The sequence below is a fragment of the Notechis scutatus genome, chromosome Z (genome assembly GCF_049901735.1).
Source record: "Notechis scutatus isolate UNSWTSFEM ecotype Mainland chromosome Z, rNotScu1.2, whole genome shotgun sequence".
NCBI classification, from domain to species: domain Eukaryota; kingdom Metazoa; phylum Chordata; class Lepidosauria; order Squamata; family Elapidae; genus Notechis; species Notechis scutatus.
In genome coordinates, this window is record NC_142025.1 from 124,591,268 (window position 1) to 124,608,374 (window position 17,107).

A 17,107-nucleotide genomic window follows, 5' to 3' on the forward strand; every position below is an offset into this window, starting at 1 on the left:
GAGTGATTCAATGCTATCAACTTCTGTCAGGCAGGGTACTTGGTTTGTTTAGGCTAGGAAAACATGATACGAAAATAGACTAGGGAATGTATCTGATGCTTTTAGGAGATCAGCTACGTCTTTGTTTAATTTTAAGCAGGCAAGGTGGGCTTGATTATCACATAGGTAGCATTTGATGTTATTTTTGCTTTCATTGATGGTTTTAAGACATCTGAAGCATGTATAGGAGTCTGGGAGGTCATTGGTATAGATATTATTTTTTGTTGTTGTTTGGTAGTGGAAGATTTGGGGTTTCTGGAGTTTCTGGCTGGCATGGTCAATGACAATAGTATACTAAACAATTACAATAGCTAATTAATGTGATAGATAGACAATTACTTAATGAATGTTGGTAATTAATAAATGTTAATTGATAACTTAGAGAACAAATCAAAAGTGGGGTTACTTATTACTAAAAATCAATCAATCAACTTATTACTAAGAATCAATCAATCAATCGACTAGATAATCAAAGATACAGTATTAAATCTCTATCAGTTCAATGAAACAGTAAATTAGTGGTCATTTAACAATTAATTATACTATTATGTGATAAATACTATCTTATGTACCCTTGCAGAATCCCCCATTCAATTAAGTTTTCACCCATTATCTCCATGTCTTGTACGTTTTCCCTGTTTCTCTATGTCCTGGTTTTGTCCTTTATAATTTCTTTTCCTTTCCTTCTTCTCCCTCTTCTTCTCCCTTCCCTTTTTGACCCCTTCTCTCTCTAATTCTGATTCTCTCTTCTGTAATCCTCTCTTCTGTTTCTTCCTAATGTTATAATTACTTTTCAAACTATTTTTTGGGGGTGGGTGGGTTGTTTTTTTGGATCTTAATTTTTTCACTCTATTTCCCCCCTTTCCTTTCTTTTCCCCACATAAAAATACTTGGTCATTGAAGATGGCTTCTTCTTTGTCCCGCCCTTCTTGTTCTACAGGCATTTCTTGTTGTTTCTCATAGTTCAGGATCTCCATTTCTAAAAATTGAAATACGAAGCCAAAAGAACCTCTTCCTTCTTGTGCATCTTCTTTCTGTTTTTTAAGTTCCATTCTCAATTCTTCCAAGAGTGATACCATTTTAAAAACTTTTAAACAACCACCCGATTAATTTTAGTCCTTTAGATCCAATAGCCAAAAATCCAAAAATCACCAAGTAATCCAAATAATCCAAAGCTGTTTCTTCTTGCTTCTTTTTTCCACTTTCTCTTCCTGAGGTTCTCTTATCTTGTTACATAGTTTCAGTTAAAATGTATCTTTTAGGAATCTTGTTAAAGTTTCACTGTTAATTCCTTTCACTTCCAGGTGGTCTCCTCCCTTTTTCCAGATCACACCCTTTTGTTTTTTCCTTCTTTTAAAAGTTTTTGAGAATCCAGAAATCTTTATTATCCCTTTGACATTTTATTTTGAGCTTAAATACCTGTTATTGTCAAAGTGGATTTTTGCCGATTGCTTGCTTAAATCTCTTAGTTGTCAATAAAGGGAAGAAAAGAAAAAAACCCAAATCCTTTCCCTTCCCTCTCTCATTTGCAGCTTCAAAGTCTTCTTTGGGAACAATGTTGTTCTTTATAATTCAAATTACAGGGTACCTTGTATTGTTGTTTTTTCAGTTCGACCCAGTCAGCCAAAAACTTTCTCTTCTTATCTTCCTCCTGCACATTCTTTTCCGGTCAAGTTCTTCTTTGAGGTGGCCATTTCTGACCACCGCTGCAACTGCCTTCGGGAAAGGGAGTAATGGCCAGCTGGGGAGGAGAGATGCGGCTCTCCTTGACCCTGCTGGCAGTCTCCCCACTCTTCACCACCTCTACGGGGTGGCTTAGCCCCAAAACCAGCTGGCTTGGGGTGCTCCAGCGGTGAGCACAGATTGAAACTGTGCACAATCGCAGATTTCGGTCTGTCAAGAAGCTCAAACCGGATCTCCAACATAAATGTATTTCTAAAAATCACTGTTCATACAGCTTCTATTTTCACTAAGCTAGTTGCATGCCTTGCTGCAAGGAAGGTGGGTGACAGCCAGCTTGTTCTGGTGGTTTAAGGTACCAGGCTAGGAGACAAGAGACTGTGAGTTCTAGTCCTGCCTTAGGCACCAAGGTCGGCTGGGTGACTTTGGGCCAGTCATTTTCCTTCAGCTCAACTCACCTCACAAGGTTTTGTTGTTGTGGGGAAAATAGGAGGAGGGAAGGCTTGCCCTCTTGAGTTATTTATAAAAATAAGGAAGGCGGAATATTAAATAAATAATTTCCCATTACAGTGCAGCATTTAAGGGTAACAGGACTAATTGCTATTATTTTGGAAGGAATCAGGAACCCAACTTATGTTTGAAAACAAGTGTAGCAGGCACATACTTTTGTCAGGATAAGAAGACAGATTGCTGCCCTGGATAAAATTCAGTGGCAAACCTTTTGTTTCAAAATTATTTAACACAGGGGAAGACAGTCCAGTTCCTCAGAATAATGATGGACTAATCATTTTTGTTGATTACAATATAACTTGTTTCATCTACCAAAATCGTTCGGAGAAGGATGGTGTTGTGGAGCAGCGGAAGATACGAGGCAGACACCAGTGCTAACAGTAACAGGCTTTATTCGAAGAATAAAGGGTTGCCGCGGCTGCCGGGGCTAACAGGCAGATCAGCTGGCGGCAACAGCTGATGCCGTTTGACAGCTCCTTTTATAGCCGGCTGTCAAGCGGCATCAGAAAATGGGAACGATAGGCGCTCCTGCCAGAACGGCGGACCAGAGTGGGGACTTCCATCAGTTCTGTGAATACAACACTCCTTTCCCCTGGCCAGGAGCATGCGTAGTCCTGCAAATAGGCCGGCCGCCTGCGCAGGCGGCCGGATCGTCTTAGTCCTGGAAGATCTCCTACTAGGACAGCGTCCCTCGCCCCCTGGGTCGCACTGGAGGCTGCGGGAGCATGAGCTCGACCCACAGGTGCCTTTGTCCGAGCGTCCGGTGGTGGTCCAGGTAGGTTCCGTCATTTGGCTTGCTTCGGGAACGTCTCTCGGTTAGGTGGGTATACCGGGTCGTTTGGCTGGGAACCTTCGGCGTTTGCTGGGTAGACCAGTTCATTTGGCTGGGGACCCTCGGTGTTCGCTGGGTAGACCGGTCCGCTTGGCTGGGAACCCTCGGCGTTTGCTGCGTAGACCGGGTCGCTTGGCAGGAAACGGGAGTCATCTGAAGACCTTTTCCAACGCCTCCTCAGCTGGTCTACGTGTCGGCGCCACATACGACCGTCGTCCAGGAGGATCCTATAGGACCTGGGCCCTGTAACTGATACAACTTGTCCTGGTACCCATAATGGGTCCCCTGCATAATTCCTGGCATAGACCGGGTCATGCAGGGTGAATTCCCTGGCCTGGCTGTCAGAGCCCAAAAGGGTGCCAGGGGCATAATGGGGGTGCAACCTATCCAGGGTGGTTCTAAGGTGCCTGCCCATTAGTAACTCTGCAGGTGACTTGTGGTTACAGGAGGTTGTATGCTGGGTCAGTAGGTATCTGGACAGTTTGGAGTGCCAATCAATTTGGCCAAACCTTGCCAAGGCCTCCTTTACTGACCTAACTGCCCTTTCAGCCATCCCGTTGCTTGCAGGGTGAAAAGGGGCAGTGAGGATGTGCCTGATGCCCAGATTGGCTGCAAAAACTTCAAATTCACAAGAGGTGAACTGGGGGCCATTGTTGGATACAAGGGTGTCAGGGAGGCCATGGGTGACAAATACTCTTGTCAGGGCTCTTGTGATAGCCAGCGTGGTTGTGGAAGGAAGCAGAGCCAGGTCAATCCATTTGGAGAAAGAGTCCACCATGACTAGGAAAGTCCGCCCGTGCACAGGGCCTGCCAGGTCAATGTGCAGCCGGGACCAGGGGGCCCCAGCATCCTCCCACCGGGTAGGAGTCGCTGCAGGAGGTGCTGGTCTGGTAGCTTGGCATGGCTGGCATGAGCTTACCCAGCTGGAGATCTGGGCATCCATGCCTGGCCACCACACGTAGCTGCGAGCCAGAGCCTTCATCCTCACGATGCCTGGGTGGCCTTCGTGTAGGACCTTTAAGACTGGCTCTTGTAGTTTAGCAGGGATGACCACCTTTGTCCCCCACAGCAAACAACCCTGTAGGGATGACAACTCTTGCCTGCAAATCTTGAATGGCAAAAACTCAGGGGTGTACTGAATTGCAGGCCACCCCCTTCCCACCCAGTCCAGGACTTGGGCGATTACCTTGTCCCTTCTGGAGTGAGTGGCAATGTCCTCAGCTGTGATAGGCAGGTTGAGTTCATTGACCTCAAAAATGGCATGGATGGGCGTGGGGTCTTCGACAGGCACTGGTAGTGGGCAACGACTGAGGGCATCTGCATGGCACAAGTTCTTCCCTGGGCGATGCACCAGCTTGTATGAATAGGCGGCCAGGAACAGAGTCCACCTGGTCATCCTTGGGGATAGGACCTGTGGGGTTTGCTTATCCCCTGACAAAAGGCCTAAAAGTGGCTTATGATCTATTATAAGTTCAAAGTAGTGACCATAAAGGAATTTGTGAAACTTCTTGACAGCAGCAACTGCAGCCAAGGCCTCTTTATCAATTTGGCTGTAGTTTCGTTCTGCTGCAGAGAAAGTTCTTGAGAAGAAGGCAATTGGTGCCTCAGAGCCATTGGGGAGCCTGTGGCTCAGGACAGCCCCTATACCAAAGGGGGATGCATCTGCTGCCAGGACTAAGGGCAGCTGCTGATTGAATTGAATTAAAACTGCATTAGATGTGAGCAAGGACTTGACAGATTTGAAAGCATGGGCTTCCCTTGGTCCCCAATGCCAGGGGGATTGTTTATCTAAAAGTCTGTGCAGAGGTTCTGCTATGGATGCTTTATGTGGAAGGAATGCACCATAGAAATTCAGAAGCCCTAAGAAGGCTTGGAGCTCAGTCTTGTTGGTAGGTGTGGGTGCCTTGTGGATAGCCCTGACTTTGGACTCAATTGGGTGAATACCAGAGGCATCAATTCTGTAGCCTAGAAAGTCCACTTGCTTAGTGGCAATGGTGCACTTGTCCCTTTTAAGTTTAAGGCCATGCTGTCTAAAACGCTCAAGGACTGCTCTGACTCTATGTATTAGTTGTGTTTTATCCATGGCTGAAACCAAAATGTCGTCAAAATAGGGGACTACGCCTGGGAGTCCTTGGAGAAGCCTCTCCATTAGGGATTGAAAAATCCCAGGGGCCACACTTACGCCAAACTGGAGACGCTTGCACTTAAATGCACCCCTATGGGTGACTATGGTTTGCAATTCTGCAGTTTGGTCATCTACAGGGAACTGTTGGTAGGCCTGGGACATATCTAATTTTACAAAAATAGTCCCAGGCTCAAAGGTGTGTAAGAGATGTTGGATGACAGGGATAGGGTAGGCGCTGATTTGTAGGAATCTATTGAGGGAAGTCTTATAGTCAGCGCAGATTCTCATGCTGCCATCTTTTTTAAGTGGGGTGACTATGGGGGTCTCCCATCTCGCAAAATCTACTGGTTCTAATACCCCTTGCTTTAGTAATTTATCTAGCTCTATATCTAACTTAGGGTGAATAGCAAAAGGTACCCTACGTGATTTAAGGCGGATGGGAGTTGCCTGTACATTGAATGAAATAGGGGTACCGAAGTAATACCCTAAATCTTCGCAGAATAGAATAGTCTCTGAATAGGGTGTCTACTTCAGAGGTTGAAACAGCGTGGATACCAGTTATGCTGAGGCCAAGAGCAGGGAACCAGTCTAATCCTAGTAAACTAGGGAGGGCACCATCTACCACTACTAAAGGCAAGTGGCCTTTGAAGTTTTGGACAGGGATGTTCTTGCCTTGGTAATCACGCAGAGTTAGGTGGCAGCTCAGGAGCTTCTTCTTGGACATTCTAGGATGCATCTTCTTTAGGGTTTCCCAGGAGATGATAGAAAGTGCAGATCCCGTGTCCACCTCCATCCTGCAAGGCTTACCTTCTAGAAAAACAAAGATATTTATTTTGTTAGAGCCTGTTGTAGTATGATCTGAGTGGTAGCAGGTATAGCAATCCTCAACTTGCCTTTGGAAAATAGGAGTAGCCTGAGGTCTTTGTGGAAAAGTTCTCCCTGCTTGGCAGACTCTAACTAGGTGGCCTTTTTTTTGACAGTTCAGACAAATTGCATTCCTGAACCTGCAGGATGCCCTGAGATGGGTTCCTCCACAGCTCAGGCAGATGGGTTGCTGCCTGGGGGTAAAGTTGGTTTTCTGTCTTGGTCCTTCTAGAAGGGACTTCTGTTGTCTGAGGCGGTTTACCTCGATTGGGTCTTCACAATTCTCATCTAGGGAGACTTCCTCAGAATGAATAGTTGAGCTGCCTTGTCTAATAGGGTTCCCTTGTATTTCAGCTGCTGACAGAGCAGATAGCTCAGCAGCTTGTTATTCCTCTATGGCTATAGCTAGGGTCAGGTCCTTTTTAGCTAGCAAATGTCTTTGAAGCCTCAGGTCCTTGACCCCACAGACAATTTGATCTAGGAGCATATCCTCTAAGTAATCCCTGAAACCACATTGTAGGGCAGCTGATCGTAAGGCTGCCATATACTCATTAACTGACTCCCCCCTCAGACTGCTTTCTATTCCTGAAGGCATGTCTCCTAGCAATTTGGGAAGGCTTAGGGGAGTAGTGGTTGGAGAGGATCTCTTGTAACTTCTCCCAGGGGATAGTCCTAACAGAACGCGGAGCGACCAGCGCAGTGGCGGTGTCAAAGACCGCGGCTCCGCAGAAACTTAGGAAATAGGATTTCTTTCGATGGTCTGTGGCGTCCGTGAGGTCTATCACATCTAGGAAGCATAAAAAATGATTTTTATACGATTCCCACGTCTCGGCTGTCGGCTTGAAGGGTGAGAATGCTGGGTTAGAAGTCATCGTGAGGCAGCAGCGTCTATCTCCTCAGCTGGGGGAGGTTTTAAACTTCGCGCTCTCAAAAGAGCGATTGCGGCTGCACTTGTCAGGCGGCACCTGTCTCCTCAGATGTGGAGGCTTTAAACTTCGCGCTCGTGGAGAGCATCCGTGGCTGCGACTAATCAGCTCTCGGTGGCTCCGGCCCTTTTTGTAGTGACTGAGCTCAGCTGTTTTATGTCTGGTCGCCTCTTATTGTATCCCGCCTTCGTCGCCAGTGTTGTGGAGAAGATACGAGGCAGACTCCAGTGCTAACAGTAACAGGCTTTATTTGAAGAATAAAGGGTTGCCGCAGCTGCCGAGGCTAACAGGCAGATCAGCTGGTGGCAACAGCTGATGCCATTTGACAGCTCCTTTTATAGCCGGCTGTCAAACGGCATCAGCCAATGGGAGCGATCGGCGCTCCCGTCAGAATGGCGGACCAGAGTGGGGACTTCCATCAGTTCTATGAATACAGCAGATGGGTTTCCAAGTTATGACATTTTGAGATATAGAATGTGAATTTCTGCACGTTTATTCAGCTAAAATCTGCTTGTGATTTAAAACAAAATAGTAAAACTAATTTTAAGCAGCATGCTTTTGTTTTAAACCTGCATTCTCAAGTTTCATTTATCTCTTTCTACTGCTCTCCTTATTTATTTTCTATTCCTATCCTATCTAGTTTACAAAATAAATTATTCTTTTCTTAAGTCTACTGCTAAGGTATGTGTAGACTGCTAGTTTAGGATGATTTCTTGCTATTAGTGGAAGTAAAAAATCTCTTCATAACTGTTTTCATCACTGGAAAACATTTTCTCAGAAATTAGCAACAGAGCTCTCATAAAGTCTGAAACTGCTCATCTAAATGAGTGACCTATCTAGAGTAGTGCCATACCTGGTATCCAACAAATCCACTCCCATTCAAATAATAAGTCTCTAGCTGCATCTGAATAAAAAAAATGATTTATTAGAAGTGGCCATGTTGGCGTTAGCTGGGTGCAGCCAACACTAAAATACATCATTCATTTCCCCCTTGACCCTGGTCTTCCTCCACCCCCTGGATGTATATTCTCCAATGGGACACATCCATAGCCAAGAGTCATCAATCATGCTCTCCAGTAATATTCTTGTGCACCAACAGCTCTGGGCTGCCAAGGTGATTTTCTGAGGCATTTGAGGAATGCACTGCTTCCCCCCACTCCCTTTCTGCTGGCAACTAAAAAGACCGAAGGAGTATTTTTAGTTGGCACTTGGTATAAAAAGATAGCAAATGTTTTCTTACTTGTTTTGTGTCTGCTGCAGAGGCAGTTATTTGTTTAATTGTGTCCATGGGTACAGATAGTGATTACAGAATGAGTTGAATCAAATATTCTACTATACAAATACAGATGCAATAAGCATAGAATTAGCAAACTGCAGAATTACAGAAAACAAAGATCAGAATTCTGCAATGCTTACAGATATAACCATGGTTAATTTTTGTTTCCTTTGTTTTTCAATTAAGCAACATCAGGCAAAATGCAGGAAAAAATCCCACCAACATGTTTTAAAATGTTAATTTAGTTTTTGGTTTCTTAAAAGTAATGAACACACAATAATTCAGATAAAATATATGGTATATTTAGGAAAGAAAGGATGGAGGGTAGGGGAAGAGAGGAGAGAGGAAAAAGGGAGCAGAACATAAAGGAAAGGAGAGGAGAGGAGAGGAAAGGAAAGGAGAGGAAGAAGGGAAAGGAAGGAGAGAAGAGAAGAGGAGAGGGGAGGAAGGAGGTATGGATGGAGATGAGTGGAAGGGAGGAGAAGGGGAGGGGAGGAGAGAAGAGGAAAGAAAAATAAAGGAGAGGAGAGGAGAGGAAAGGAAAAGTGCTGCATCTTTCAGGAGTCTTCACTCCGGTCCGCTCTTTGAGCGGGAGCCGGAAGTGTCCCTGATTGGCTGAGTCCGTTTGATCGCTCCGTATAAAAGGAGCTGTCAAACGGGATCAGCTGTTCTCTGTCAGCCGGCTCCCTGGTTAGCTTGCAGCAAGCCATGGCTGGGTTCCTTTATTTTATTTTATTTATTTATTTGATTTGTCAATTGCTTACAAGATAATAGGTGTAAGTATAGAAGTAAGTAAGTAAGAATACAGGAAATAGGTATGAATAAATAGGGACAATAGGACAGGGGCAGTCGGCGTGATGCTGCACTGTTGCATGCCCCTTACAGACCTCTTAGGAAATGGGGTGAGGTCAATAGTGGTTAGTTTGAGGTTAAAGAAGTGGGGGTTAGAGGATGTAACTACAGAGTCAGGTAGTGCATTCCAGGCATTGACCACTCTGTTGCTGAAGTCGTACTTTCTGCAATCAAGTTTAAAGCGGTTTACATTGAGTTTGTATCTATTGTGTGTTCTTGTATTTTTGTGGTTGAAGCTGAAGTAGTCATTGACTGGTAGGACATTGTAGCAGATAATTTTGTGTACTACGCTTAAGTCTAACCATAGGCAGAGTACTTCAAGGTTGTCCAAGCCCAAAATCCCAAGCCTGGTGATATTGGGTATTCTGTTGCAAGCAGAGGAGTATAGTACTCTTCTTGTGAAATACTTCTGGACTTGCTCGATTGTATTAATGTCTGATATGCAGTGCGGATTCCAAACTGATGAACTGTACTCGAGTATTGGTCTGGCAAAAGTTTTGTATGCTCTAGTTAGCAATTCGATATTTCCAGAGGAGAAGCTTTGTAAGATTAGATTTACAACTCTTAATGCCTTTTTGGCAATTCTGTTACAGTGATCTCTGGAGCTTAGGTCATTTGATATGAGAACTCCAAGGTCCTTGACAGAGTGAGGATTATCAATGAGGTCATATCCGCCTAGTTCATATTTGGTGTACTGATTTTTTTTACTAATGTGTAGGACAGAGCATTTGTTGGTTGAGATTTGGAGTTGCCAGACGTTTGACCATTCAGACACATAATCAAGGTCGCTTTGAAGGATAGTAGCATTGTCAGTGATGTTGAATTGTTTTATGTCAACCGCAAAGAGGATGCAGTTGCTTATAAGGTTAGCGCAAAGGTCATTTATATAGAGTATAAAAGTGTGGGTCCTAAAACGCTGCCTTGGGGGATACCGCTGTTAACTGAAGCAGGGTTTGATTATTTCAAATAAAGCCTCTTTACTCCTGTGCGCCAAATTAAAAAAGGAAAGGAGGAAGGGAATGGAAGGAAAAGGAGAGGAGAGAAGAGAGAAAAAGTGAGGAAAGAAGTGGAAAGGAAAGGAGATGAGAAGAGAGGAAAGGAAAGGAAGAAGGAAAGGAAAAGAGAGAAAAGGAGAGAGGAGGAAAGGAAAGGAAAGGAGGTAAGGATGGAGGGAAGGGGAGGGGGAGGGAGGAGAGAAAAGTGAGAAAAGGAGTGAAAAGGAAAGGAAAGGAAAGGAAAGGAGGAAGGGATAAGGGGAAGGAGGAAAAGAAAGGAGAGGAAAGGAAAGCAGAAGGGAGGAGTAGAGATGAAAGGAAAGGAAAGGAGAAAAGTGAGGAAAGGAAAGAAAAGGTCATGGCCGAGATTGAGCAACCTGTGTGTCTAGAAATTTCTTTTTGAAGAATTCAGAGCTAACAATAGCATTTAGACTTATATTGTGCTCCATAGTGTTTTAAAGTACTTAGAATGTCAGCATATGGCCTTCGACAATCTGAGACCTCATTTTAGTAACCTTGGAAGAATGGAAGGCTGAGTCAACTCTGAGCCGGTTGGGATCAAACTCCTGACTGTGAGCAGTTGGCAATACTGCATTGTAACCACTGTTCTTTTGAATTCAAACAGACAGACATCTGGCCAACAACACATCTGACATCACTATTGCAGAAAAGAAAAAAGTCTGGTTCACTGACATTGCAGTACCAGGTGATACACAGATTGAAGAGAAACAGCTGGAAAAAGTAACGAAATATTGCGATCTGCAAATTGAAGTTGAGCAATTGTGGTGGGAAGAAATCAGTGGTTGTACCGATAGTAACAGGAGCCCCTGGAGAAAAACCCAAAAGGTTGCCTAGATACATAGAAAATCTGAACATATTAGACCTGAATATCCTGACTTTGCAAAAACCCACCCTATTCAGAACTACCTATATACATAAAACACTTCCTTAAAATCTTTAGGTCCTTAGTTAGGACTTGAACTGTTAGAATTTTAACAGTCCTAGACTGTGAATTGAATTGAAGATTAACAACAACAACAACAACAACATTAATTTGATAATGCTTTGATGGGTAATGCAACAAGAATTCTAAGCTGTATACAGGAGAATTGTTAAAGCAACCCAAAGAAGGCAATAGTAAACCACTTCTACATTGCTGTCAAGAAGAATTACAAGAATTACACCTGGTTTCCAGAACTGGTTTTTGACCTGGGCAACTCCCCAATATGTGAACTGCAATTTCCATAATTGTCTAGCCAACATGGTGATTGTTGAGAATAGTAGCAGGCAGTGTTGTGAGAGTTGTTGGGAAATTATTACACTAGATTTATGGCAATCAATACATGATCCAGTCATCTAAAATTGGTTTACTCTTTGTTAATGAGCTTCAAAATTATGAAGAACATATGTTTACCTATGGTGTTGACTTTATGTGTATGATTAAAATAATCTGGTATGAGAAACCAAGAATATATAAAAACATAAATGATGGTTAATATCAACAAATTTCATTATTAGATAAAGAAGAAAGGATTTGCCTTTCATTTATTAAAAAATAGAATTATATATCAATGATAGATATTATCTAAGATGTTGACAGTCACACTACAGAGACTATTGTATGGTTAGGCAGTCCAACAGAAGGAAATTGAACAATATACCAATAAAATTAAACTTCTTTGACTTCTCCCACTAAATGTTGCAGTTCTTTAGCAGTCTCCACATGGCAACTTTGACTTCCTTATTCCTCAAGGTGTAAATCATAGGGTTCATCAAAGGGAAAATCACAGTGTGGAGAAAACCCACCATTTTGTCAAAGGGGAAGTCACGGAAGGGGTGACAATAGAGGTAAATGGCTGGACTAAACATGATGAAAACAATGATGATGTGAGTGATGCAAGTAGAGGATGCTTTGGTCTTCCCTTGGCTTACACCTGTCCTCACTTTGATCAGCAGTGCCCCATAGGAAATGAGAAGGAGGATGAAGCATCCTGAGGTTACAAGGCCACTGTTGATAAACATAGCAAATTCTAGACTGTAGGTGTTGGTGCAAGCCAACCTGATTATTTGGGTCACATCACAGAAATAGTTGTCCAGTTTATTGGGACCACAGAAAGGGAGTGGGAAGATGAGAATAACCTGGATTATAGAATGTGTGAATCCTCCAGCCCATGAAGCCATCACCAAAGCCCAGCAAGCTGGTTTGGTGATTATAGTTACATAATGCAATGGGAAATAGATAGCCACATACCGATCCAATGCCATGGAAATAAGGAGATTGATCTCAGCTCCACCTAAAAAATGGATTAAAAAAAGCTGTGTCAGGCAACCTTTGAATGAGATGGTTTGAAATCCAGAGAAGAGGTTGATTATCAACTTTGGAGGGGTGACACAGCTGTAGCAAATGTCCATCAAAGCCAGGTTGGCCAAGAAGAAAAACATGGGAGCTCCTAGTTGGGGGTCTTTCAAAATAGTCACAATGATGAGAACGTTCCCAGGAAGAATGATGACATAGAAGATCAAGAGGAGGATACACAAAAAGACTTGCAGTTCCCTGGTCTCTACTAACCCCTCAAGAACAAACTCAGTGAGGTTGCTTGAGTCCATTCTTTTTGTATGTATTCCTGTAGTGGAATAATGATTGGAATATTGAGTGGGAGGAAATTTGTAACAAAGCCTTTTATATCATGCATACAAACATCTAGGCTATCACTCATTGGCAAGACAACATGGTGTCACTCTTTACTCATATTCAGTTTTTTTCCTTGTAGTTTACATGTATGATTGTGCCATTTCAATTTCTATACACAGTCAAGCTCTCAGTTTTTAAAATAGCTGTTTGGAAGGCAAGTGTCCACAGGTCTACATAAGCTGATTACTTAGGAGTTGAGGTCCAATTCATTTCAAAACTGGCCTATTGTAACCAGTACTATAACCTTGCAATAGCAGAAGTACCAGAAACATCTAAATATCTATCCATCCAGTCACAAGGAGACAGACAACAATTGCATAGTAGTAAACCTATTTTACCAATATCAAAGGACTTGGTTGATTGCTTTCTCCTGAATTTGGAGATTAAAAATTGTTTGTCCGTATTAAGCGTGCCCAGTTTCTATGAGATGGTTTCTCTGTATTGCATTTCTGTCTCATAAAAATCTGTGTCGTCTCAAGTCCCCCATTGAGAAGGTTGGAAAGAGGGAATGTTCCTAGATGAACTTAAATACGTAATTGAAAATCACTTCAATAAAGCAATGCATTCTTCTCTGGGACCAGAAATAAAAGCAATGAAAGAAAAGAAGGTATTAAAGAGAGAGGATACAGCTGGGCTACCCTTGAACACCATTTATAAAAAGTTAATTCAGTCTCTGAATGTCTTGCCTTACTCCTAGGTCAAAGTCTCATTCTCATTTCTTCTGAGGCCTAGTAGACATTGTGAGTGAGATGGACACTTGGATGCCTTGGAGGAAGAGAGTAAAGGAGAGGACTTGTTCTTTGAGCAAGCCAGAAGATAGTAGGTGTCTCTGGATAAACTGGGCCCTTGTGTATGATTCCTTCTGATAATCTCCAAGGACCTTATTAAAAAGTTTATTCTAGGCAAAGTTTTTTGAAAAGCAATTTTGAATTAAGTTTATTCATTAGGCAGAATTTTCCCTAGCAGATATTCCACAGGTGTCAAATCCACAGGACCCAACCTCAGCTTTGGCTGTGGAAGTGGTGACTGAGTCTGTTTTCCGGATTTCCAACCAACTAGTTGTTTTCAAACATAACAAATTCTGACATTGATTTTCTAACTTGTACATCATTCTAACTTGTACATAGTCTACAAAAAATTTCAATTCCAATTCACTTAATGGTTGTAAATGCAACCCTAAACCCTTGGGTTCCCTTTAAATAATAACATCACTTTCTTTTAATTCCTAGCCAATGTTACATAGGCTTTGATGTGTAACAGCTAAAATTGTTGACTGAATTGGCAATATCTGGCCTTGACCATTGTGATAAGTATAACTGACTTCCTATGAGTCCTGATACAGTTCCTGATACCAAGGTGTGCTATTTTTGATGGTTTGAAAATCTGGGTATCATGGGATGTTTTCACACTTTTACAACATTCCATATTAAACTTTTTAAAGCAATTGTTCTGTTTTCTTCTTTTGACTTAGAATAGAATAAAACATATTTGGAAGGGACCTTGTAGGTCATCTAGTCCAACCCTATACTCAAGCAGGAGACCTTAAACCATTTCTGACAGATGGCAGTCCAGTCTCTTCTTGAAGGCTTCCAGTGATGAAGCTCCCACAACTTCCAAAAGCAAGCTGCACCATTGGTTGATTGTTCTCACTGTCAGAAAATTTATCCTTATTTCTAGGTTGATTCCAGTGGTGGAATTCAATTTAACAAGCAGTTTGGTAAGCACACACTTCGCATGGCATTTTGGCTGCTGTGACACATTGCTGGCTCACACTTAATTGATTACCCGCTAAGGTTCCAAGATCCCTCTCGCAGTTACTGCTTATTAATCCTGGTTTCACCCAATCTATATGTGTACTTTTGGTTTTTATTGACTAAATGTAAGAGTTTACTTTTCTCTACATTGACTTTCACTTTGCTAGATAGGGCCTAGTGTTCATGTCTGTCAAGATCCATCTGTATCTTGAGCCAATCATCTAGGGTTTTGGCTATTCCTGCCAACTTAATATTCTCTACAAATTTGATTAGTTCCCCTTCTATGCTCTCATCTAAGCCATTTAAGAAGATATTGAAGAGTACTGGGTAAAAAATACAATCTTATAGCACCCTACTGCTTACTTTCCTCCATGTAGTATAGTCCTGTTAAGGACTACTCGTTGAATACAGTTTGTCAACCAATTTCAAATCCATCTGGTGGTGATGCTATCTGTCCCACTTTTTTCTAGCCTACTAAGAACTGGGTTGTGGTCTACTTTGTCAAATGCCTTGGTGAAGTCTAAATATATCATGTTCACAGCATTTCGCTGGTTTATGGGTCCCAGTGGTTAATATTCATCAAAATCAGAGAGGTGTTCCCTTACCTGTTGCGCGCGCGCGCACACACACACACATTCAATTCTGCATTAGGTAAGTGATTGATACCAGAAATGGACTTTAGCCTGAATAACTTTCCAACAATTAAACTTAAATTTCCATAATTGAAGTTGATCGGTAAAGTAGCCAACATGGTGATTGTTGAGAATGGTGGCAACCAATGTCCTGAGAGTTGTCCAGCTTGGGAAATTATTACATTAGATTTATGGCAATCAATACATAATCAAGTCATCCAAAATTGGTTTTCCCTTTGTTGATCAGCATGAAAATTATTAAGAGAATATGTTGACCTATGTGATTGATGTTATGCATATGATTAAAATAAACTGATATTGTGCAACCTAGAATGTATAAAAAAGTGAATGTTTGCAATAAATTGTAAGCAAATTTTATTTTTAAACAAGGCAAGATTTATTTTTGTTTATTAAAAAATAGAATTTTATTTCAATGTTAGACATTATCTCACATGTTAACATCACACTGTATAGGTTACTGTATGGTTCTGCAATTCATTAGAAGGACATTCAACAAGGACTTCTCCCACTAAATGTTGCAGTTCTTTAGCAGTCTCCACATGGCAACTTTGACTTCCTTATTCCTCAAGGTGTAAATCATAGGGTTCATCAAAGGGAAAATCACAGTGTGGAGAAAACCCACCATTTTGTCAAAGGGGAAGTCGTGGAAGGGGTGACAATAGAGGTAAATGGCTGGACCAAACATGATGAAAACAATGATGATGTGAGTGATGCAAGTAGAGGATGCTTTGGTCTTCCCTTGGCTGACACCTGTCCTCACTTTGATCAGGAGTGCCCCATAGGAAATGAGAAGGAGGACAAAGCATCCAGCATTTATAAGGCCGCTGTTGATAAACATAGCAAATTCTAGACTGTAGGTGTTGGTGCAAGCCAACCTGATTATTTGGGTCACATCACAGAAATAGTTGTCCAGTTTATTGGGACCACAGAAAGGGAGTGGGAAGATTAGAATAATCTGGATTATAGAATGTGTGAATCCTCCAGCCCATGAAGCCATCACCAAAACCCAGCAGGCTGGCTTGGTGATTACAGTTACATAATGCAATGGGTGACAAATGGCCACATATCTATCAATTGACATGGAAATAAGGAGAAAGGCCTCAGCTCCACCTAGAAAGTGGATGAAAAAAACCTGTATCATGCAACCTTTGTATGAGATGGTTTGGCATCCAGAGAAGAGGTTGATTATCATCTTTGGAGGGGTGACACAGCTGTAGCAAATGTCCATCAAAGCCAGGTTGGCCAAGAAGAAAAACATGGGAGCTCCTAGTTGGGGGTCTTTCAAAATAGTCACAATGATGAGAATGTTCCCAGGAAGAATGATGACATAGAAGATCAAGAGGAAGATACACAAAAAGACTTGCAGTTCCCTGGTCTCTACTAACCCCTCAAGAACAAACTCAGTGAGGTTGCTTGAGTCCATTCTTTTTGTGTGTATTCCTGTAGTGGAATAATGATTGGAATATTGAGTGGGAGGAAATTTGTAACAAAGCCTTTTATATCATGCATACAAACATTTCGGCAATGATGTCTTGGCAAGAGAAAATAGTGTCAAATCTTTACTGCTATTCAGTTTTTTTTCTCTTGCAGTTTGTAGCCCACATATAATATGCCATAAATCCTTCGTTTTCTACTTCTATACATGGAGATGCTTACAGCCTTTAAAACCATTAGTTGGAAAGCAAGTGTCTACCTAAGTTGTTTACTTTCTCCTGACTCTGGGCCACTTGATGTTTCAAATTCTCTGGAGGTGTGGTCCGATTCATTTCAAAACTACCATACTATAACCATCACCTTTCTGAGTAGGACACATAGGGCCAATGTTTTTTGCTAAAATGATCAAAGTCTTTGAATGGTCTCCTTCTTCACAGCAAATTCCCATTTTGAGAAGGCTTTGTTTTTGCCTATA

General features: G+C 42.1%; 2 protein-coding genes across 2 annotated transcripts; both read right to left on the bottom strand.

The window, feature by feature from the left end:
- Nucleotides 1-11,791: 11,791 nt before the first annotated feature.
- LOC113432606 (olfactory receptor 4N5-like) lies at nt 11,792-12,706 on the bottom strand. Its single transcript, XM_026694715.2, has one exon. It carries the CDS (start codon nt 12,704-12,706, stop codon nt 11,792-11,794), a length of 915 nt encoding a protein of 304 aa, XP_026550500.2.
- Nucleotides 12,707-15,706: 3,000 nt separating this feature from the next.
- Nucleotides 15,707-16,621, bottom strand: LOC113430841 (olfactory receptor 4N5-like). Its single transcript, XM_026693249.2, has one exon. It carries the CDS (start codon nt 16,619-16,621, stop codon nt 15,707-15,709), a length of 915 nt encoding a protein of 304 aa, XP_026549034.2.
- Nucleotides 16,622-17,107: the final 486 nt, after the last annotated feature.

What these genes read in the sequence shown, in the direction of transcription:
- LOC113430841 (XM_026693249.2), bottom strand. Translation starts at nt 16,621, where the DNA reads ATGGACTCAAGCAACCTCACTGAGTTTGTTCTTGAGGGGTTAGTAGAG.
- LOC113432606 (XM_026694715.2), bottom strand. Translation starts at nt 12,706, where the DNA reads ATGGACTCAAGCAACCTCACTGAGTTTGTTCTTGAGGGGTTAGTAGAG.